The sequence below is a fragment of the Lissotriton vulgaris genome, chromosome 2_1, assembly GCF_964263255.1.
Source record: "Lissotriton vulgaris chromosome 2_1, aLisVul1.2, whole genome shotgun sequence".
NCBI lineage: Eukaryota > Metazoa > Chordata > Amphibia > Caudata > Salamandridae > Lissotriton > Lissotriton vulgaris.
Window position 1 is genome coordinate 1,856,886,846 of NC_141687.1, and position 24,211 is coordinate 1,856,911,056.

The 24,211-nt window shown below is 48.6% G+C and overlaps 1 protein-coding gene across 2 annotated transcripts in view; it reads right to left on the minus strand.

Moving 5' to 3' along the window:
* The window catches only part of MTFMT (mitochondrial methionyl-tRNA formyltransferase), an 87,437-nt gene that overhangs the window by 34,922 nt on the left and 28,304 nt on the right, over window positions 1-24,211 (minus strand). For both annotated transcript variants that reach the window (XM_086958036.1, XM_086958035.1), the window contains exon 7: window positions 1,555-1,636. In XM_086958036.1, the coding sequence (XP_086814162.1) occupies window positions 1,555-1,636 (82 nt within the window). The remainder of the gene's footprint in view (window positions 1-1,554; window positions 1,637-24,211) is intronic.

Genomic DNA, 24,211 nt, shown 5'->3' on the forward strand with positions numbered 1-24,211 from the left:
GTAAGGGCCCTGCAAATTATGGAAAATATGTTCCTAAAACGATTGCTCTGCCTCCCACCCTCGGCATCCACTGTCCTAACACACTTAGAATTAGGTCTGGACTATTTAGCTGACCTAATTGGACTGAGACCACTATTGGTTTGGAAATCCATTTTTACCAAGACTGAAACTGCCTTTACTAAAGACATCATCAAGGACTGTCTACTTTTAGAAAAAGTCTCCAACATTCCTTGGTTAAAATATGTGATTTCAAACGTTAAGGATCTGTTTGATATGGACGTGAGTAAAGATCCTGTATGTATTAATTCTCTGTCCAAACAGGAGGTTAAAAATGAATTCTTGCGGGTCAAAACCGATTTGCGGAAAACTGTAACAAAAGAGTATTCTACTCATGTCTTTTATTATTCTCTTTAAGATGATGTTTCTGGTATACCTATGTACCTTAATGCTATTAGTAGATGGTCCCATCAATTTGTACTTTCAAGAATGAGACTAGGCATTGTACATAATTTGGTTGCATTTCCTACAATGAAATGCCATTCTGTTACCCCTTGTCCGTGTGACGGTTTAACCAAACAAAGCACACTGCACTTTCTCCTACTCTGCCCTTTGTACAAAGCTCAGCGTATTTTTTATCTTAAACCTATGTTTTTGAAATATTCTACGTATACCACAGGAAATGCTATGAAGTTATTATTTTCACTTGCGAGCCCGGATCTATGTTTCTTTACTGCAACCTTTATTTTAAAATCAATCACAGTAAGACAAAGTATGGTTTTCCCTTAAATTATGTACAATAATTTTTACATTTCATGCTAAACCTTTAGCCCAACCGCATGATAGGTACCTCCCCTGGTGTTGTAATTTCATATGTGTAATGTTTTATTTTGTACACTTTTATGATGTTTTTTAAAAACTATCGAATAAAGTTTATGAAACGAAACGCTTGTATTATGAAAATTGTTCTTTTTTACTTCCCTGGTTTGTGTATGTGGATTATATCTGCTTCCCATGGTTTCGGTCACCTTGCCTGTTACCCGGAAGTTGTTATGCAGATAAGTTAACTGTGATGCTTTTAGGGACCAGTATTTTTAATTCAAGAGTTTTGTAAGGCATTATGATCCAGGTAATTTATTTTGTATTTATTTTAACATGTTGTGTGGTTTGGGTTTATGAAAAAAGTGCCTAGAAAAGTTTAACTAACCACAGTCATACCAGTGCATATCATTTAAAGGAGATAAAGAAAACACTCTTTGGAGGTAAAGGAAGCTGTAAATGTCCTATTTTGATACGGTGCTTGCATTGATATTCACTCAAAAGTCTGTCAAATAAGTGAATGAAGCTACAGGGAGAGAATGGCTTGCCTTGGGACACAATCTGTTGTTAACTGCAGCACTAGTAATTAAGAACCAGGTCATTCTCCTGGTCTGTTGCAGAGCGTTCCTTTTATTTCAGCTTTGAGCCTAAGTAATACGTTTTGAGCATGAGTGAAACTTGCAAAATGTACAAATGCATTTATGACAACATTAAGGACAAGCATTTCATATGAAATACCCTGAAATCCTGGGTCAGCAGGGGCTTCCACAAAGTCTAATAGTTTCACAGTGCGCCCCCTCCAGAGGGTCTGCAACGGGATCTGAAAAACATTTACAAAGCAAATTACAGTTAGTTCAAGAGTTCAGACAGGAGTTCATTATGGAGACACAGTGTTAACACAAGTCATTAGAAGACAAAGATTCATTTAATTTTTATCCTTTTGTTTTAAATGAGGAGGGATGGAAGGGCGCCACCACTCACAATTCTATATGTAATTAAATGACTCAAACAAAACATGATGGAAGAGCATTGCTAATTGGTAGGCAGGTAGGTTGGTCTACTTAAAGGCTTACATTCAAGGCAACTAAGGTGGCTCAAAGAAAATTAAGGTTTTTGATACTTGGTTTTTACCAGAGATACATTTGCTAAACCAGTGTAAATGTTGGCACCTTAAAATAAACTTTCTATTGAGGAGGAGAGGAATCGAATGGAATCATTTACAGAAAAGTTCTTGATCAAGGCTCCCAATAAGTATTTCACTAATGGTGCATTATTAACAAGACAGGTTGAATAGTAGACCAACCTGAAACTTCAGACATATTTTCTTATGTTACTTGCATCAACCCACGAGTGGAAAGAGGAAATTAAAGTGCCATGGTAAGTTCAAATGTACAACTGCATATGGCAAAGGTCCAGCAGTTCTTCACATGTTTTTAACTCATAGTAAAGAGTTGAGTCCAGACTAAAAAAAGATTTAAAAAACGATGCACTGACATTTGAGTAAGATCAAGGACACGTTCATGGGCAAGTGCTTTAAGTGGAAGGGACCTTCTGGGTCTCAGACCCGGTAGTAATTAAAACAGGTATTTAAGAGAGTCCTTATTGGGCCCTATTGTTACTTACTCCTGTACTTAATTTTATAGGCAAAAACACAGATCAGTTTCTGAAAATGTAGTGGAAAAAATAGTAAAGTAGTCCATGTCAGAAATTTAGTTTCTGTTTACATTCCAAACGTTGTACTTAATGTTGCATTCCTTAAATGTAACTATTTCCAGGAGGTTGTATTTCTGTATTTTTTTCGTGTAGCATATTACTCTTGTATAGTGCAGACATTCAACTGAGTCGCCTGGCCACGATTGAGAACTCTGAATTGAGGACCAAGGCAGTGCGAGTTTCTAACAATGCCGGTCAGCAGGTCAGAAAGGAGTTCAGACTTAGGTGTAAAATTCAACTCCGTGCTTTTTGTGGAGTCAGCAAAATTCCATGAGCGGAGTTCTGAAAAAATCCACCTAGCGGCGTGGAGCAGAGTTTTTCCTCTCACACAGCTTGCTAACATTACGTTTGTGAGCGAGGAAAATCATACATCAGACCAAAACCCGGGGAGAAATCTCTAAGTGGGCGGTCGCAGCAGGGAGCGCGCCGAGAGTATTCTTTGAGCAGACTACTCTCAGGGCGCTCCCGCTTTTGAAAGAATAGGGCCTACATTGACCAGGCTCAGTACCTGATAAAAAAAAATTACCGTTGCGTATCTGCCACAGAAGTCCGGTTATACACTTACTGGTTTTATAACTGGAACAACCTTACATTGGATGCCTCAATGGTTGAACATCATGTGTCTCTATGAACATAATAGGTTGGACCAGTAGTTTTTCATGATAACACAGCTGTGCTATCATGCTATTCGTTTGACTTTATAAAAAAAGAAAATTAGCCCCGACGAGTATTATTGATGAAACACGTGTTGGCTACTATGAAGAACAAGCTTTGTGAACAGGCAAAATTAATGACTTCTGGAGACAAGATTTGAAACAAGAAATTGACATGTGGAGTCCATAATCTGAATGAATACTGTCATTGGAGAATCTAGTATTGTGACTGCAACTATATGAATGTAGCAATCAGTGTGTGTCAATTGGGTTTATATGAAAATCATTTTTGTTACTCATTTATCTTATATATATCTAACAACCATTGACAAAACTAATCGTCCTGGCTGGTTCTACGTCTGGAACAGCTATTGTGTTACAATCAAGATGCACATAAAACTCAAACAGGTACGACAATACTATTCAGGTGGCACACTATAAAATTCACAGAAATTTAATTTGTGTGTTTAAGTCACTGGTAATTAAAAGCAAACCATGTAATGTGATAAGAAGTTAAAAAACGATAAGAATGTATTTCTAAAGCCAATAACCCAAAGTGCTCTGTGTCGGCACTCACAAACAGCTAACCACTCGCTCAGCCCAAGACCAGAACCAGTCAGCAATTGAAAGTACACAAAACAGGGCTTGTGAACTCCGCAGAGCATGCCTCTAAAACAAACTACAATCTTACTTGCATTGCCTTACCAACACACATGAATATACACAAAGCGTACAAGTACGAACAGTGTAAACATAACTTAATAGTCACACCCTTAAATACATAAGCTGCACCTCTTTTAGAGATTCCCCTCCCATCTCCTTTCATCCCACTTAAAGCCCTGGGGACAACCTTCACTGGTCTGCTGACCAGTAAAATAGCTTACTATGACAACAGAAAGTAATGAAAAGTAAATTGTGATTGTATACAAGAATATAGCACCCTAAAATCTATAGCCTTTACAAGCTTATACATCTGATCAAAATGGATTACTCTTAAAAATCTCAAGTTTGAAATACAAACTGTGATACTCGACCTCACTTTTAGCCCGAAAGGCTGAATGGATTTCCACCAAACTTGGCAAAATTGTAGGGACTGGTACCCCGATGTGCCGTTGCTATGTCTCAAGATATATGCTCCAGTGGTTTTTACGAAAATTAACTTTGAAAAAATATATATTGGGCTACATTGGGCTATATATATGTTAGAGCCCAAATGTAGCCCAAAGATGGCCACCAGAGACAAAAAAAAACAAATGTAGCCCAAATATCAGCCAGATGTAGCCCAACTATAGCCCAATGACAGAATGTCCCAGAGTGTTCTAAAGAACAACTAGAGCGCTAACAGTCTTACGTATGACAAAAGTATGGCACACCTGAAGTCATCTTGATTGGAATAAAGTGTTAACACTTAAAACATTTAATTTGCAAAGGAACAAAATGAGGGGGTTCATTTTGCCATAGAAATTAGGATTAGTGCTGAAGAAAGAAAAATTAGGGCACATTTTGAGTGACTTCTCAAATCCTCTTATATTTCATTAAAGAAAATTCTGATACGCAGTCTCCCAAGATGGCCACCAGAGACAAAAGAGCCCAAATGTAGCCCAAATATCATCCAGATGTAGCCCAACTATAGCCCAATGACAGAATGTCCCAGAGTGTTCTAAAGAACAACTAGAACGCTAACAGTCTTACTTATGACAAAAGTATGGCACACCTGAAGTCATCTTGATTGGAAGAAAGTGGTAACACTTAATACATTTAATTGGAAAAGGAACAAAATGAGGGGTTTCATTTTGCCATAGAAAATATATATATATATATATATATATATATATATATATATATATATATATATATATATATATATATATATATATATATTCACTGAAAAAACCATAGGTTTCACACCAGTTATAGTTAGGAATTAGCATTTAAAAAACCTATTAAATTCACTGAAAAAAACCATAGGTTTCACACCAGTTATAGTTAGGTGAAAATTTTACTCGCATAAAACCATTGAAATTCCCACGTTATAGTTAGTTGGACTCACTGTAACTTGCGCGTGCAATGCACTGCTGATGACGTCACATATTACATCACTCATGACATGGTCAGTGAACTATGTCCCGTTGGACGATGACTTCTACCAAGCGGTCGACGACTCCATCTATCGCGCGGTGGACCAGGCCATGGTCCCCCTGGAGCAACGCCTTTCGGCACGCCTGGACGAGGCCTATGCCAAGTTTGCCGCCTTGCTTCCAGCGCCGGCTCCAGCCTCCGGAGCGGATTCGTCCCCTACCCCGCCTCCTCCCAAGAAGCCTTGCATTGAGGGAGTTGATTCGGCGGCTTTCGCTAGGGTGAAGAGTGCCTTCAAGGCCCTGGAGGACGCGCAGCCGCCTGCTCCTCTTCCTTCGGAGGTTCCCCCGCTTTCTCCCCCGGCTATGTCTCCGGACCCGCAACGCGACGACGACGACTCTCCGGACTCGGAGGAGGAGGCCTGTTCTTCCCGGTCGTGGCTACCTTCTCAGCCCTTATCCTCCGCGGGCCCGTCTGACATGCTGGACCCGGACGACATCGTCCACCCCCGTTCCTCAGAGTGGGTCCCGTGTGACAAGGTGGCCCAGTACGTCGCTAATAGGCTGAGGAAGCCGGTGGACAAGGTGCTAGGAGCCGCCTGGGTGCGGAGTGTCCCCGGCCCTCGTTGGAGGGCAAGGTGGCAATGACCCCGGACATTGACCCGAAAATCGCAACCTTTCTCCAGAAGTCCGTCAAAGATCCTCGGAAGGGAATCGACAGGTCCTGGCGCACTTGCCAAGACAAGCTTTTGGATGCGGTCGGTCCCCTTACCAAGATCTTAGATATGGCAGAGGAGGCCAAGGTGTCGGGCGACGCGATCTCCCCGGAGGTTCTATCCAACTGGGCCCAGAGGGCCATCATTTTCCTTGGCAACGTCAACTGCGCCCTCTCTACGGAGCGGAGGCGTTCCCTACTTATTAAGGTGGACCCCAAGCTGGGCGATCTCGCCTCGTCGGAGGCAGGTGCAGTGGCCCAGGGGGGATTGTTCGGTGACCCATTCATCAAGGAACTAGGGAAATTTGTGGCCACCTTCACGTCCCTGGATCGTGCCCAGTCCAATATTAAGAAGGTCTTCGCGCCTCGTGTTTTTGACAAGGCCGGACGAGGCAGGGGCCGCTCGTTCGGCCGGGGCACCAACTCGGATAGAGGTCAAGGCTCCGGACGTGGCCAGTATCAGGATAAGGCCAGGTTCAACAATTTCTACCCCACTAGAGGGCAGAAGTTCGGAGGACGTGGAGGTCAGCGTGGCCAACAGCAAGGCGGTGGTCGAGGTGAGTGTACTGCCTTCCGCGAGCTTGAGAGTGGGGGGGCGACTGGCGCAGTTTTTTCCTGCATGGGCCTCCCTTACCAGCGATGCTTGGGTGCTGCAGACGGTTCAGGGCTTCCAGATGGAGTTCCATGGCCGTCCTTGTCAGCTACAGCGTCCTCGCCCCATTACCTTTTCCCAGCCCGATGCGGCTTTGGTGAGCGAAGAGGTCGCGGCCCTCCTTCAGAAAGGGCCGATTTGTTGCGCTTGCGAGCACCCCTCAGGTTTCATAAGCAATCTTTTCTTGGTAGACAAGGTCGATGGGGCAGTCGCCCCGTGATGAATTTGAAAGAGTTCAACGAGTGGTTGGTGTATCTGCATTTCAAAATGGAGGGGATACATCTCTTGCGCGATGTCTTACGCCCGTCCGATTGGATGGTCAGGCTAGACTTGAAAGACGCTTACTTGACGGTTCCAATCTTTCCCCCTCACCGGCGTTTCCTCCAGTTCAGGTGGGACGATCAGGTTTACGAGTTCACCACTCTGCATTTCGGGCTCTCCTCGGCGCCATGGTGCTTCACAAAAGTGTTGCGGCCGGTGGTGGAGGCCTTGCGGGCTCAAGGGGTCAAAATGATAGTGTACCTGGACGACATGCTGCTCATGGACCAGTGCCCCGAGAGGCTGCGGTGTGTGCGACGGGGTTTGGATCCCGTGGGGGCGCCTGTAGTGCGTGTCTTGAATTTCCTGGCGGAACTGTCGGATCAGGGTCTGGCCTATCGGTCGATCAATACGTTCCGGTCAGCGGTGTCGGCGGGGCACGACCTGGTTCAGGGTTCCCCGGTCGGCGAACACCCTTTGGTCTGTAGGCTTTTGAGAGGTATACGGCTTTCCTTACCGCCGGAACCTCGGTATTCCGCCCTGTGGGATGTGAACAGGGTACTGAATTTGTTCCTTTCCTGGCAACCGAACAGGTTTCTATCTCGTAAGGAGCTAACGGCTAAATTGGCCATGTTGTTGTGCCTGGTGTCCTGCAGGCGAGTCTCGGACGTGCGAGCGCTGGATATAACGGCCAGGGTTTTTTCTCCTGAGGGGGTTTCTTTTACCGTCAGCAGGCGGACCAAAACTCATACTAGGGTCATCTTGTACCCAGCTTTTCAGGACTCCCCTAAACTGTGTGTGGTACAGTGCCTCCGTGCTTATGAGGATATGACTGAGGATACTCGCCCTCCGGGTGAGCGGCAGTTGCTTATTGCCTTGCGTAAACCGTATAAGGCAGTTACTTCACCGACGATCGCCCGTTGGGTGCGTTGGGTAATGCAGGAGGCGGGGATTGATACTAAGCAATTTGGGGCTCATTCTACACGAGGAGCCATGGCGTCTAAAGCTTTTGCCTTTGGGGCTCGGTTGGAGGATTTGATGAGAGCGGCCGATTGGTCCTCAGACTCCACGTTTAAGAGGTTCTATTTCAAGCCAGTTATTGATGTGGCCAGATTGGTGGTCGATAAGCTTTGAACTGGCATAATCCGAAGCCTCCGGTCCTGACATAGAATGCGAATTTGCCTAGCCTTGGTGCTGGTAAGTTCCAATTCTATTAAGGACTCGGAGGCGAGGATTATCCCTCCCAGTGACTTCATGGAAGTGGACCCTGCCCGTATGCAATGTAAGTAAAGCGTTTATGTTCCTTTTGAAGGATGTGCGCTTGTGGCTCTGCGATGTATTGCTCTTCCTGTTTCTTGCTGACATTCTATTGGCGTAGAATGGATCTGATGGTGTGTTCTTTTGCAGGAGCAGACAATTCAAAACGAGATGTTTGAGTGGGCTGAGGTTATGGCTTCGCGCGAAGAAAGAGGAGGAGACAAGTGCAGTGGAGCATGATGGGTGTCACCGGTGCATGGACACTGCGATAGGACTCATGTTGACTTTATTTTTTCCCCAAATGTTCATGGGAAAAGTAGTTTGTGTTATTTTTTCTTGCTGCTGTAGAGAATAAAGCGATGAAAGAATGGCATAATCCTCGCCTCCGAGTCCTTAATAGAATTGGAACTTACCAGCACCAAGGCTAGGCAAATTCGCATTCTATGTCAGGACCGGAGGCTTCAGATTATGCTAGTTCAAAGCTTACTCACCACCAAATGAGCAATATCAAATACCGGTTTGAAATAAAACCTTTTAAAGGTGGAGTCCGAAGACCAATCTGCAGCTCGCATCAAATCCTCCAATCTGGCACCTAAAGAGAAAGCCTTCGAGGCCATGGCCCCTCTAGCTGGATGAGCACCAAACTGTTTCATGTCAATGCCTGCTTCCACCATCTGGCAATGGTGGGAGAAGAGACAGCCTTGTGCGGCTTGCGCAGCGCGATTAGCAGCTGTCGTTCGCCCGGAGGACGAAGTTCCAAAGCTTTCAAACACTATACCATGCACAACTTGGGAGTGTCCACGAAGTATGGGTAGGAAATCGTCCTTGAAGCACACTTCGTGCGACGCCCCAACGTGAAAATCACCCCATCAGGGGAAAAAACTCTCGCCGCGACATCCAAGGCGCGCACATCCGACACTCGCCTGCATGAAACCAGACATAGAAGCATAGCCAACTTTGCTGAAAGCTCTTTCAAAGACCGATACTTATTCGGAGGCCAGGACAAAAAAAGGTTGAGAACCAGGTTAACATCCCAAAGAACCGAATAACGCGGCTCTGGAGGCAGTGAAAGTCGAACCCCTCGCAGGAGGCGACACACAAAAGGATGCTCTCCAAGTGGGACTCCCGCAACCGGTTGATGGCCCGCCGAAATTGCCGACCGCATCGCATTGATAGTGCGGTAGGCCAGGCCAGCCAAAGCTGACTCCGCCAAGTAATTTAACGCAGGAACAACGCCTGCGACCACGGGATCCAGGTCCCGTCGAAGACACCAACGTGACCATTTATTCCAGGCAGAGCGATAACACCTCGTCGTGCTGCCTGCCCAGGCCTTTGAGAGGAAGCTCTCAGCTGGTCTCGAAAGGCCCGGGAGTGACCAACGTCGCCCGAAAGCCTCCACGCCATGAGGTAAAGCGAGCTCTGAGTGAGCAGGTGATGGAGTTCCCCGTCCGCGCTGAGAAGCCGCGGAAACCGGGGGAGTAGGATTGGAGAATCCCAAGAAAGTTCCAGAAGAACCGGAAACCAGACTTGTGACCTCCACCATGGAGTTATCAAGACCACATCCGCTTGCTGGCGGCGAAGATGGGCCGCCGCCCTCAGGATCATTGAGAACGGGGGAAAGCCGTACGACCTCTCCCCGCTCCAATCTTGGAGAAAAGCGTCTGTGGCTTCCGCCATGGGATTCGGTCTCCAGCTGAAGAAATGAGGGAGCTGGAAGTCCAGGCGGGACGCAAAAAGGTCCACCGAGAACGGGCCCCAGGTGCTGCTCAGCCACCTGAACACTTGTGGGTCCAGTTTCCACTGGCTGGAGTCTCGCAGATGTCGAAAGTGCCAGTCCGCCACCTGGTTGTCCTGACCCGGCAAATACTCCGCCGTCACTGAAACCTGATGTTCCAGGCAGTAATTCCAAAAATCTTTCGCCAAATCCGAAAGAGCCTTGGAACGAGGACCTCCTAAATGGTTGACGTATCGTACAGCCGAGATATTGTCCATGCGAAGCAAGACGCAGGACCGAACCGTGTCCTTGGTCCAGCAGCGAACCGCGAAGGACCCGGCCAACAGTTCCAGGCAGTTTATATGAAGTTCTTGTTCCCCGGACGACCAGGCGCCGCCTGTGGAAAACTCTCCACAGCGGGCGCCCCAACCAGCTCGGCTGGCGTCGGACTCTATCACCAGGTCGGGGGCAGGACCGAAAATCGCTCGGCCATTCCAGGCCTCCACATGTGTCAGCCACCAATTCATCTCCTCCCTGACCTCGTCTGACAGGGGAACCACCTGATCGTACGACAGACCGCGACGAAGGTGATGCTCCTTGAGGCGCTGCAGGGCGCAGTATACAGGGGCCCCGGAAAGATTGCCTGGATGGAGGAAGAGAGTAGACCTACCACCCGGGCAATCTGACGGAGGGAGGTATGCGATCGAGAGATCGTCTGCCGTAGGATGTGGCGAATCTTCCCTAGCTTCTTGGAGGGAAGGCGCAGAGTGCACCGCACTGAGTCCACGGTAAACCCGAGGAACACCACTGACAGAGATGGGACCAGTACAGACTTCCCGCTGTTGATAACAAACCCCAGATCCTAGAGTAGGGATATTGTCTGGCGAAGTTGAATGTCCAATTGTACCAGGCACTGCGCCATCAACAGGATGTCGTCCAGATAGACTATCATCCGGATACCTTGGCTCCGTAAGGATTCCACTACCGGCCTGAGGAGCTTGGTGAAGCACCAAGGGGCCGAGGAAAGACCGAATGGAAGGGCGGTAAACTCGAACACTTGACCTCTCCACTGGAACTGCAGGAAACGCCGGTGCGGTGGGTGAATTGGGACCACCAAATAAGCGTCTTTGAGGTCCAACCGCACCATCCAATCGCTGGGAAGCAAAACATCTCGTAAAAGATGGGTACCTTCCATCTTGAAGTGCCGGTAGATCAACCATCCGTTGAACTCTTTGAGATTGATTACCGGGCGCTTCCCTCCATCCGTTTTGTCCACTAGGAACAAGTTGCTCAAAAACCCAGCCAGGTGTTGAACCGAGCGGCAAATGGCGCCCTTTGCGAAGCAGGTCTGAAACCTCTTCGTCGATCAAACGAGCGTCCACACAAGACAAAACGATATGGGGTGGCGGTCTGCCCTGGCGGGGCTGATCGTAAAACTCCACATGAAAACCCCTTATGGTTTGTAAAACCCATGAGTCTGCCGTGATAGCGGCCCAGGCATCTGGAAACAAAGCCAACCGTCCCCCCACCCGGACTTGGCCCGCAGGTATAACACTCACCGTTGGAGGCGTTTCCTGCAGCATTCTTGAAGCCACCTCGTCCACGGAAGCGCTGTCCTTTGGTGGGGTAGAAGGTGTTGTAGTTCTGCGATGAGGAATATTGTACTCTTCCAGCGCCTTGATTTCTGTTGGTCGCCTGTTGACCACCACCACGGCCGGTCGCGCGGCCCCCTCCGCGACGGGCCTACTGGAGAAACGTTGATGGAACACCTTCTTAATACTCGACTGGGCCCTATCCAGGGACGTAAATGTATTAACGAACTTCCCCAGTTCCTTTATAAAGGGCTCTCCAAAGAGACCACCCTGGGCCACAGCCCCCGCCTCAGAAGAGGCCAGATCCCCCAGTTTAGGATCTAATTTAATTAAGAGGGATCTCCTCCGCTCTGTCGACAGAGCGCAATTCGCATTCCCTAGGAACACCACTACTCTTTGCGCCCAGTTGGAGAGGACCTCAGGAGAGATGGCCGTCCCAGACTCCTTGGCCTCCTCCGCCATGTCTAAGATCTTGGTAATGGGACCTATGGCGTCCAAGAGCTTATCTTGGCATGAACGCCATGAGCGGTCAATGCCTTTGCGTGGATCCTTGACGAATTTTGACGAATTTTGCCAAAAACGTGGCCATCTTCGGATCTAACTCCGGGGTCTGGGCAACCTTCCCTTCCAGTGTGGGTCTGGGGCATTCCCTGCGCAAGCAACTCCTCGCCTCCTTTTCCAAGGGCTTGCGGAAGCGGCTAGCGACAAACTTCAACACCTTCTCCCCAGGGGTCCAGGCCGCGGACCGCGGATGCATTATCTCATCGGGTCCAGCATACCAGAATCGTCCCGTGGGAGCTCGGAGGCAGAGCTCGAAGGCCGCCAAGAACGCTCCGACCCATCATCATCATCTGTGTCCACCGGGGAGGTCGGTCCAGGAGACAAAGGAGCTGACTCTGCGGTGCCCGAAGGGCCCGGGGCCGGTGAGGACGCAGGGGCAGGATCCATCGCCTTGGCCAGGAATGCGTCACGCAACCTCTCAAAGGCGTCTTTGTCCACGCCTCGTGTCCCACTCGACGCCCCTTCCTTACAGGGTCTCTTAGGGGCTGGGGGGGTAGTCCCCGTAGGTGTTGTTGGACCAGCAGAAGGCCCTAAGTGTGCCTGAGTCACCCTCTCGCACTCCTGAATAATGCGTGCCGAGAGGCGCTCCTCCATAGGCCCTACGATTTCTGTGACGCATCTGTAAATCAAGCTATCCACAGCCTGGTAGAACTCATCGCAATTAAGATAGCCCTGCGATTCCCCTTCTTCGTAATACTCATCCCCCATCTTCACCTGGCACCCAGTGCGAAATCCAATGTAGGAATCCAAGGGGTCTCGAATCAACAGGGATGCCGGCTATAGCCAGTGCAGGAATTTTGGGGCAGGGCGAAACTGCCAGCATGTAGTGCCCAGTGTAACCGGGAATATTGGGGGGCATTCACCCCACTAGCGCGCAGGCCCTCCTAACAGGACCGGGCCTTCGTCACCTCCCCGCGCGCTATGTCTAATGATTGGAAGCAATCGGCTCAGAGTGCCCTCATACGCCCGCAGGCGGCAACGCAGTCAGATCGCAATACAGACCCCAACCGGAGCGTTTGAAACAATTGTGGGGCAATACAGACTCGAATTCGAGCGTCTGGGTGAGGCGACAGGAGAAGGCTCCGCAGAAACGGTCTCCTCAGTGCAATTCCCTGACGGAAATCGCACCGAGGAGAACGTGCACCAGCACCCCCTAGCGGCCGGAGGCGGCCGAATAACAGGCAAAGTCGCGTAGGAACATAAAAAAGTTCCCGCGACCAGAAAGGGCTCTGTAAAGAAAACGGAGCATCAAAGTAAACCCCACAATAATGAAGACATGAAAATCGACAACTTTAAATCCAACAAACCCTAACCATTGAAGGAAAATGAGGAGACAGGAATAAAAACCACTTAACTGGCTGCGAAGCAGCGAAGAAAGAGGAAGTGGTCATGAAGGGGACGTCCTATCTAGCCGCAGTGGATACTGAGAAAGGACTATGTTGAGGACTGTCTAATGATATTCTTGGGAGTTGTAGTTGATGGACAAACATTTCTCATTTGTTTGCCCATACCCTTGTTCTGGGATAGGGCTGTTGTTATTTGTGTATTTTTGGCTGCTGTGACTTTTGTGAATAAAACAGCGGAGAAGGTACAAAGCATAATCTGAAGCCTCCGGTAATGACATAGAATTTATGTTACAATCCTGCTGAGTATCCATGTAAGAGGAGAGGGTGTAGGCTTTTTTTCCCTAGCACACAAAAAACAAGCATTGGCAAATCTAATAGGTCTCGCCTATGCAAGAGCTTTTGGCTTTGCCAGTATTGTTTAGGGTTGTACACCAGCTTGGCAGAGGGGAGTGTCTTAAAGTAGTGTGTCATGGAGTGGGGTGTTATGAAGTGGTGTAGAGCGCCGTGGAGTGGTGTAGGGTTGAGTGAAGTAGATGGTTTGTACATGTCTATAGTCGTATCTCCCCCACAGGTTGGTAGCACATTGATCACAATGTTTATGAAAGTGTGGTAGATATTTGACATGGGAACACACATTGACACTTTGGTCTTATAGTCATATTGATTTGATAAAAAATGTATAACGCGCAAAACAACCCGCAGGTATCAAGGCGCCTAACAATACCATCAGAAAATTGAAACAGACATCCTTACACATAGGCTTGCAGGAAGAGGCGAGTTTTAAGGGCACTTCGGAATTTCTGAAGGGAAGGTAGAGACCTGAGATCCAAAGGAAGATCATTCCACCATTTGGGGGCCAGGGCGGAGAAGGCCCTGCCACCCCACTTGGCTCTTCGAATGCGGGGGACTGTCAGGAGCAACTTCCCGGAGGAACGCAAGTTCCTTCCAGGAATGTAGTGGGAAATGATGGAACCAACTCCCGTGTCACTGTTTTTTGCAATGGCTCTATAGGTCATGCATAGAACCTTAAACCGTACTCGGTGTTCTACCGGTAGCCAGTGCAACGCTTTCCTGGCCGACGTGGCCGAGGAGCGTCTGGGAACATCCAGAACAAATCTGGCTGTGGCATTCTGAACTACCTGTAAGCGCTGCAGGAGGCTCCTGTTTAGCCCCGCATACAGCGCATTACAGTAGTCCAGACGTGAGCCAATGAGTGCGACAGCTATTTGCTTTCTGGACTGCAGGGAGAGGTATTTCCTAATCCTTCGTAGGGTGTGAATTAAGCCCCAGCAGGTGGAGATGGTTCTACTCACCTGCCTGCCCATATCCAGGGCAGGGTCTATCATCACCCCAAGGTTCTTAGCAGATGTTGTGGGGGAAGGGCACACTCCTAGCGAGTCAGGCCACCAGCTGGCTGACCAGATGTTCTCTTTCCCTCCAAACGCCATCACCTCAGTCTTCTCCCCATTCAGCTTGAGTGAGTTCTTAATCATCCACTGACCAACCGCCTCCATACAAGATCTAAACTTGGAGGCAGTTTGTACATCTGAATGGGGAAGAGAGACAAGGATTTGGGTGTCATCCGCGTAAGAAACTACCTCCATCCCGAAAGATCTTATTAGTCTGGCTAGTGGGGTCACGTAGATGTTGAATAGGGTCGGACTAAGAGCCGACCCTTGTGGGACCCCACACCGCACTGGTCGGGATGGAGATAGGAACTCCCCCAGCTTGACTCTTTGTTCCCTTCCGTCAAGGAAGGAGGTCAGTAGATCTAGAGCTGCGTCCTTCACCCCCACTTCCCTCAGGCGAGATGTAAGTACTGAGGGGGAGAGGGTGTCAAAGGCCGCAGTTAGGTCTAACAGGACCAGGAGGGTGGTCTGGCCCCCATCCACTGTCGTGCGGATCTTAACGAGCCCGATGGTGAGGGCCGACTCAGTGCTATGTTCCCTCCTGAATCCGTGCTGGGAAAAGTGCAGACAACCCGAGCCTTCCACAAAGGCAGCGAGATGCTTGTTTAGATGTGCCTCAAGCATCTTCGCTGGGGCTGGAAGCAGCGAGATTGGACGGAAGTTTTTTAGGACCTCCGGATCAAGAGAGGCCTTCTTTAGCAGGGGTTTCACTACTGCACTCTTCCACTCCGAGGGGAAGATACCGTCTCTCATAGCTAGATTCATTATTTCTAGCAGAGGAGGTAGGAGGGTCACCCTACACTGCTTGATGATTTTCGGTGGGCAGGTATCCAGGGGGGAGCCGGATTTGGTCTTATTAAGCAAGATCTCCAGATCTTGCAAAGCCAGCGGGGGAAAAGAGTCCAGAGAGCTCGATAGAGAGATGTCAGTGGTGGTCATGTTCATCTCAACCCGAGCAGGAGGCGCACTGATACGTGCGCTTTGTTCCTCAAGAGCCAGATGGATATCCTGTATTTTGGTGTGAAAGAAGGAGGCAATCCTATCACATAGATCTTGCGATGGAACAACAGAGTCAGGAGTTTGTAAGTTGACTAAGGCATCAACGATTTTAAAAAGCTCCTTCGGTGAGGAGAGCGAAGTTGTCAAGGCCACAAAATGGTCTTGTTTGGCCTGCACAATCTCAGCCTTATATTTCCTGACAAGGAGTTTGTGGGCTTCTTTATTTTTAAGGTCCCAACTAGAGTGCCAGAGCCTCTCCTTCCTCCTCACTTCTTGCCTGAGGAGTCTGAGGGAGTCTGAGAACCATGGGGCAGATGGTCTCTTTCTCGCTCGGCGGCGGGTCTGTACTGGGGCCAGTACATTCAAGGCCTCAGTGGTAGCCAGTTCAAAATGGCCAACCGCGGTCTGTACAGTGTCCAAGCCAGTGATAGAAAGGCTGGCAGCCCAAGGCGCAAAGGAGTCACTGCTGATATTCCTAAAATTTCTGGCAGTTTCCATTATATGATTCCCTTTTTTACTTCCATCCACCCTATGGTATTCCAAAAGGAATGGGACCGCAAGGTGATCGGACCAAGACAGGTGCACTGGATCCATGATGGTCAGACGATGGTCGTTGGAAAAAATACCATCTAGTGTGTGGCCTGCACGATGTGTGACCCCGCTAACTCGCTGCGTGAGTCCACAGGACGCCAAAGCCTCAATAAGACATGAGGTATCGAATGAATCATGCCGTTCTAAATGGTAATTGAAATCACCTAGGATGGAAAAATTTTCTCGACCAAAGTAGGGTTCCAGGGACTGAAGAAAGTTGTGCGTAAAATCAGTCCTCGGACCAGGAGGTCTATATAATAGAATTCCATTGAAAAAGGGACATTGCGCTTCCTTTATTGTGAAATAAAGAGCTTGGAAGCAATCCGGGAAGTCGGGTATAGGCACGGTGTGGCATTGCAGATGGTCTCTGTGAAGGATCGCTATACCCCCTCCCACTCGTCCCTGTCTGTCCAGTCTAACCAGGCAGTACCCTTCAGGGACCGCTTCGATTAGGTCAGGACCAGATGAGTCTTTAGCCCAAGTTTCAGTGACGAACACTAGAGCAGGCAATCTGTCTAGGACCATCTCCCTGAACATAATCTTGTTTTTGACAAGGGAGCGGGCATTGATCAAAATGCCTTCTACTCCCACTGTCCTAGGGCTGATAGCGTCAGGGTGTCCAAAGGAAAGGTGACTGGAGGCAGAAATGGAAGACCTACCCGTGTGGTGACAGCCGCATCGTAAGGGAGAGAGAAATGCATCAGGCTCATAGGAATGCGAACACCCTAACCTTCGAGGTTTCAGGCGTAGCATCTCCTGGTGGGAATATCTATACGAGGAAGCAATGGCTTCGTTTAAGTCCAGAGTCCAGCCGCCCAGCGCATCCTCAGCGCGGACGGGCGCAGACGGGCTGGACTCTGGCGTGTCTCCGGCGTCACTGCGGCGTCACTGCGGCGTCACTGCGGCGTCCACGATGCGCGTACACGCTGCGCGTCATACCCAGATATATATAAAGGGCTCTAGCGAGTCCACGTGATTGGCTCCAGCGAATAGCTGAGGAGTGTTTGTTCGACCCACCCAAGATGGTGCCCCAGGTAAACAAAGCGCGGGGACCGGGCCGCCCAAATGGCAGTGAATGCGGCGGAATTTTACTGTGCAAGGATGCGGTCCGTGTCTAAGAGCACAGGTAGGGGGACTATGAGAAATTTAAACAGTTCTAAACTACTTTTTAAAACCAGGGAAAAAGAGGGTAAATTAAATAAACATAAGCGACAAAACGGGACTTTTAAAATTTGCAAGTAACAGCGAGCCTCTAGCGAGAAGCGCTATGTGCACGACGGGATTCAAACAGGAGTAAAGCTCTCTCCTACCCGCTTTAAATACACCTCCAGAGTGCAGCCTCTAGCCAGTCCACGTGATTGGCTCCAGCGAATAGCTGAGGAGTGTTTGTTCGACCCACCCAAGATGGCGCCCCAAGTAAACAAAGCGCGGGGACCGGGCCGCCCAAATGGCAGTGAATGCGGCGGAATTTTACTGTGCAAGGATGCGGTCCGTGTCTAAGAGCACAGGTAGGGGGACTATGAGAAATTTAAACAGTTCTAAACTACTTTTTAAAACCAGGGAAAAAGAGGGTAAATTAAATAAACATAAGCGACAAAACGAGCCTCTAACGAGAAGCGCTATGTGCACGACGGGATTCAAACCTGCCTCATTGGTACCCCACTAGGCACCAGTTACTAAATACCCATCCTTACTATTTGCACACTATCCACTCCATCCAAGTAACAAACTTCTTCATTGGTGAATATGGCACCTCTCTCATTTCTACAAAACTCTTTATGATGTTAAGCACTACCTGTATTGTATACATACATCTTGTTTTTGTTTCAGGATTTTGCTCCTGACGACGGGACGCACAAAGTCCCGAAATGCATTGGGCTCTGGACTGCTCATAATAATGTTATTTATGATATTTATTTAGGATAGCCATAAAGCTACGGAAGGCATTCAACAGAGACTGCAGGCATCTTGCGGTTCTAGCCAGGACCGCATCGTCCGCATAAAGCAGGACGGGAAGGCCCCTACGACCTACATATGGGAAATCCACCCCAGTTTCGGTCAGAGTCTTAACCAGCTCGTTAATATATAGATTAAAGAGAAAAGGGGCTAAGATGCATCCTTGCCTTACTCCCCGGTCAACAGTGAAATCCCTTGATACTCCGAGGTCCTGGGAGAATCTCATGTTCGCCCTGGTGTCCCTGTGCAGATCCCTCAGAGTGACATCCACCCCCATGGCGCCCATGGACTGCCACAGTTTTCCCCGATTGACACAGTCAAATGCGGAGGAAAGGTCCATGAACGCCATGTAGATGGCACCCTTACGGGCACCCTTAAGGGCGACGGTGTATTTCCCAAGGATCATATACAGGTTGAGGCATTGTGCCAAGGTAGAGTGCCACGGGCGAAACCCGTACTGGATATCAGAGATTACTATTTTCTTCTGCCCAGGAGGACAGTCTATTCAGTACTACTCCGCCCACGACCTTGTCAACAGAATCAATAAGGGAGATCGGTCTATAGCAACTAGTGCTATTACGATCTCCCTTCTTGAAAACTGGGACGATCGTGGAGGCAACCTTCCACCACCGCTTCCCGTGAGGACCGGAGTCCAGAGGGACTGGTTTGATTTGAAAAGGTCTGGGGGCAAGCCATCCTGGCCTGGAGCCTTGTTACAGGTCAAGCCTGAGATGCCTTTCTCAACCTCACACGACGTGAACGGGGGCAGGATTTCTTTACTTCCTCCCAACACTTAAAAATGGACCCGAAATGTTGTACCCAGTCATCTTCTGTGCTCTTCGTGCTGATGACATCCGCCCCTTCCCTCTCAAATAGGGATCTGTTGATTATTCCCCAGAATTTCGAGCTGTTACCTAGTGTACCTGTGTCTAGGAGCTCTTTCCAAATGGCGTCCTTTATTTCGGTTTTCCGAGTTGCCATGGCCCTTTTGTAATTAAGGCGGAGAAGCCTGATCCAAGATTGATCTCTGGGGATGGACTTCCGACCCGCCTTAAGCTCTCTCGCAGCTTTCGAGCATACACAGTCAAACCACTTGGGGTCTCTAGGCGATGGTTTTTGTGCACGAATAGACATCAGGGTTTCCACCATGGTGACAATACCCTCAAAGGCCTTTAGTACATTCCCAGGAGAAGAATCAGAGGACACACATAATGCTAAGTCAACAGCGCAAGATTCCCGGATATTGTCATAAAAGACTTCGGGGTTCACCTGGGACCACTTAAGTCTGCGCCTTCCGTCCGTGAGTTTCAACACGTCAGGTGCTACCTTCTTCCCCTGGGGATTGAATAGATCTCCACTGAGGCGTACACATACGTGATTGTGGTCGCTAAAGATACTGCTTCTAATTTTAAACTCCAAAAGAGAAGATTGTAGGCCAGCGGAAATAAGAACATGATCTATAAAAGAGCCCCCATTATGACCTTTAAAGGAAGGAACGAGCTGTTTACTGGAATCATCTATCATGGACATGGCTGGAATCAAATCTAGTTCATTGAGTAAATTATTGAGTGAATCTCCCTGCGGTGAATGCTCAAAGTGTAGACCCCCATCTTTGCGCAGCCCAATTCTCCCATGCAAGTTAATGCCGGGTCTTCGCACGGTCGTATATTAAAATCACCAGTTAGCATAAGGCAGTGAGAGAAAAGGCCACAATGCTGTTTAACAAATTTGCCCAATAAAGTGATCTTACAGGACCTCACGGAATGTACTGCATTATAAAAGTTACTCAGACAGAGACTTGTATTTCCTTGCTGTAAAGCAATAGCATGGAGATCTAGGTGGGGGGGGGGGGGGGGGGGGGGGGGGAACACATTTCCTTTATTCTGCATTTCAAAGCTAAGGCTGTGTAAATAACCAAACCGCCCTTAGCTCTACCCCTTAATGAAGGCCGTGCAGGAACAAAAAAAAGCTTTGTAGCCCCCTAAGAATAAGTTACATTCCACCATCCAAGTCTCCTGCAGGCAAATCACAGGGAATTGCTTAATGAACAATACCCATTTAGGGTCAAGGAACTTCCCCGCAAGTCCTGTGATGTTCCAGGAAATGATGTTGTGGGGTACTTTCTCTAGGGGATCCCCCAAGGAGACATTCAATTGAACCTCTGGTGACCCGGGGATACACACCCTTTGCGGGGACTGCCTGCGATGTAAAAGGGATGCGGTAACTGGGAGTCCGAGGTTAGGGCAATAGGATCTGGGCTTGAACTCAGTCAATCGCAATCTTCTAATCCTGAGAGGGCCGCAAATCTGTTTGGCCCCTGGGGGATTGGCGAAAAGGGACGCCCCTCTAGGGTGGAATATCTTGGAATGTGTGGAATTATATGGGAGCTCACTCTACTCTCGCTCTGGCCATGTGGTTGGTAATGACCATGAGGATTATCGCTGCGTGATGACGCAGGTTGATAAAAAAAAGCCCAGGGGGAGGATCTGTATGTTAGAACCCCTTGAGACTGGCTGAAGCGAGACTCTCTGAATATTCTTTCAACAATCATTCGATCATTAAAATTTACAATAATGCAATCCCCCACCCCTGTTTTTCTGGCATTACCCACCCAGCCCACGCGGCGGACTATTAAGATCTTTCGGTCTACCGCCAGGCCTAAGGAGGTGTTACTGGAAAGCCAGTGTGTGACTTTGTTCTTAAGCTGGCTAAATGCCTCCAAGCTGCAAATGATTCAAAATGCGGCAGCAAGAGTACTATCTAGGACCCCGAAATTTAAATCAATCAGCCACACTATTAGAAACTACCACTGGCTAACAATCAGAAATCGAATTAAATTTAAAATCGCTCTGTTTGACATTTAAGGCCTTCCATAACCAAGGGCCAAAGTTCCTTCGAGAACAGCTTGCTACCTACTGTCCATCTAGACAATTGAGATCAAGGTCACAGCATCTACTTGCAGTACCCCGTACCAGGACGGCTACTTGGGGAGACAAGCGCTTCACGGTGACAGCAGCCAGAGTCTGGAACTCGCTTCCGTTAACAATTAGATCGAGTCAATCCCTTCTCCGGTTTCGGAAACTGCTGAAGACGTGGTTGTTTAACCAGTAATGAGTCCTTTTGGCACTATGCGGCCACCCTCAGAGATCCTAACTGTAATCTTAGCGCCAAGACGCCCACGGGCATACGTATGCGCTTTACAAATTGTAATAATAAATACATAAATAAGTGCCTCGAGGGAGGGGCAGAACGTTCCCTATAAAATAACCACCAAGGGTGTGGATTGAGGGGGTAAATTAATAGATGTGGAATTTGGAGAGACGGCAAAGTGGCTGCCCGTAGCACCACCAACATTGTCCCCCAAACACCGGGAAGCCTGGGCCTGTTGTAAAGCTGGGGGAGACCTAGCCTTAACCGGACCCTCCTTGAAACCCCCCGCCACCTGCCCTGTATGGTTAATGACCAGGTTTCTGGGTAAGTTGGAAAGGGTTGTATTCCCCTGACCTACTGTAAGGTGTTGGAAGCTTACAATGGGATCTGAACTGATTAGGCCATTATTAGTATTCTCATTGGTATTGGGTATTGGCAAGATTTTCATATGAGCTACAAGACTTTGCTCTATCTCGTTTAATTTAGACACAATGGGGGGCCAGTTTTTCCTCCAGAATATGGATTAGCAAAGATTTCATAGATTCTAATAGATGTTGTGCATCCATGGGCAAATTTGCCGCCTGGATGCCCCTTGTGGCTGGAACTGGTGATGGCGGATTATTGTTTTTTTTGCTTGGCTGGAAATGGCTTTGCACTTTCTTTTCCTTGTCCCAATGGAGCTACAATCATCCCCCAAGCACTTCGATATAGACAAGCCATTATTGCCTTCATCGGGCATAGCGGTATTCTTTTCATTAAGGCCACCCTCCCCTGGTGTAACACTATGAGAGATGGCCTGCCTATTTGCTAATATTACTACAGGGGATAGAGGCCTATGCGATACCTCCCCCACACCCTCTATAAAACCAAGGGGCATATCTTCTGCAGATGTATCTCTTTCTGCGTCTATGGGGGGTGAGGTACCACCTAGTACTAAAGTGGATTCTTTGGGACCCCTGTTCACGTCACTCTTCAAAAGATGCAGGGTGCCTGTAGGTGATCTAGATAGACGTCTATTAACCATCTCAATTTCCTTGTCGATGACTTGTGCAGCCCTCGAGAGGAAAGCGTCCATTGTTGTAACAGTGGATTTAGCAGCCGCTATGGTCCCTGTGCAGGACACCTGGGTTTTTCTCAACCCCATCTGTGCCACCCCGTAACAGAAGACAGTAACCCCGCAAATTGAAAACCAAATGAAAAAGGCACAATAACATATATCAAATCAAGGTAAGTATATAGGGAACAAGCAGTACATTAAATGGCCCTAGATGATCGAAGGAAAAAACAGAATAACGTGGCCCAGCCCGGCCTCTTACGGTCCCTGACGGGCACAGACGGACCCGCCCTTGGCGGGGGCCGCGAGAGGTGAAGTAGCGGATTGGACACAGGTAAGCACACTCCCGGGGCTTGAAGTCCCACACGTCAGCACAACACAGCGGCAAGCTCCCAGTCCTTCTCTGCGAGCGGTAGTCAATCAGTCTATCTCAGTCACTCCTTGGAGCGGATGCCCCCCGCATAGACTGTTACTGCCGCCGCCACCACTTCGCCCAATACTATTGACCGGAAAACAGTTGAGCGCTGATAAGACATGCTCTCTATCAATAAATAATCCAGCTCTCCTTCCACTCTCCTTCAGCTCCTTCTGCCCCTGGAACCCCTAGAGCTCAGTTGGAGCGGACGCCGACCACACACGCACACGCCGTTTTCAGAGCACAAAGCTCTGGCAATGTTCAAGAAATGGCAGGCAGCAGGGGTCATGAGGTCACGGGAGCCGTGGAAGCTGCGGGACCATGAGGCCGATGGAGCAGCTCAGCAACTTCTCGAGGGGCTCGGCTCGGCAGGACAGGGCAAAACGTGGTAACGCTAGCGATGAAAGTGATAAAAGTGGTGAAGCGCCGATGAAACAACGAGGAGTGGAGCGGCGTCCTCCACCACCGGGCTCGCGCTCACACCCACTCTACGAGCTCTGTAGCACACACACAGCAGTGTGTGTGCATTAGTCTATTCTCCCAGCCTGACTCCCTGGATCTTAGGAGACGCAGCTCCCACTCTATGTCGATTAAAGTATATCCTCAGCATAGATTCCCGTATGGTACCTCCTCTGCCGATGGGCGATTTGATAGAGTATTTTTGAATTCCTGCCTTGCAGCGGTGAAGGGTAGAAAGCTCACTAGGACAGGGATAGACAGAGATGGGTTCTTGCAGTTTAATGTATCAGAATATTACCAATCTTTCCAAGCCTGTAATGTCATGGAGAACAAGCCTAAGCCTCTGGAGGTTGAAGATGTACTGGCTCCGTTTTGTGTTCAGGAAATGGGAACAGTGAATGTGGGGAATAGCAGATGCACTACCACCTCCATATTGGCAATGCCAAAAAGTCCACCATTGATCCCACCTCCCAATGTTTATTTTATTTGTGATGACCATGGTTATGTGTGGTTAACCGAGGGATGGTCTGGGCGATGTTACCTTTCCTACCTTCTTCCCCCAGTCTATCTGGCTCCTCCTGACTACCACAGTACCCATCGTCTGCAGCATAGGGATGTCTCCGTTTCCCTAGTTAAGAGAGTCGTTGACCCAGATGACATTGACTAGGTAGATACCTTCCTGCATGAGTTTACTGATGTAATGAAGGGTCTCATACCTTTTTGGGGCCCCATGTTCAATAGTTGCAATATTCTGCATCTCGCAAGAGTAGTTGAGGGAGTCATTAATACTACTGCGGATATACTAACCAATATTACTGTTGAGCTC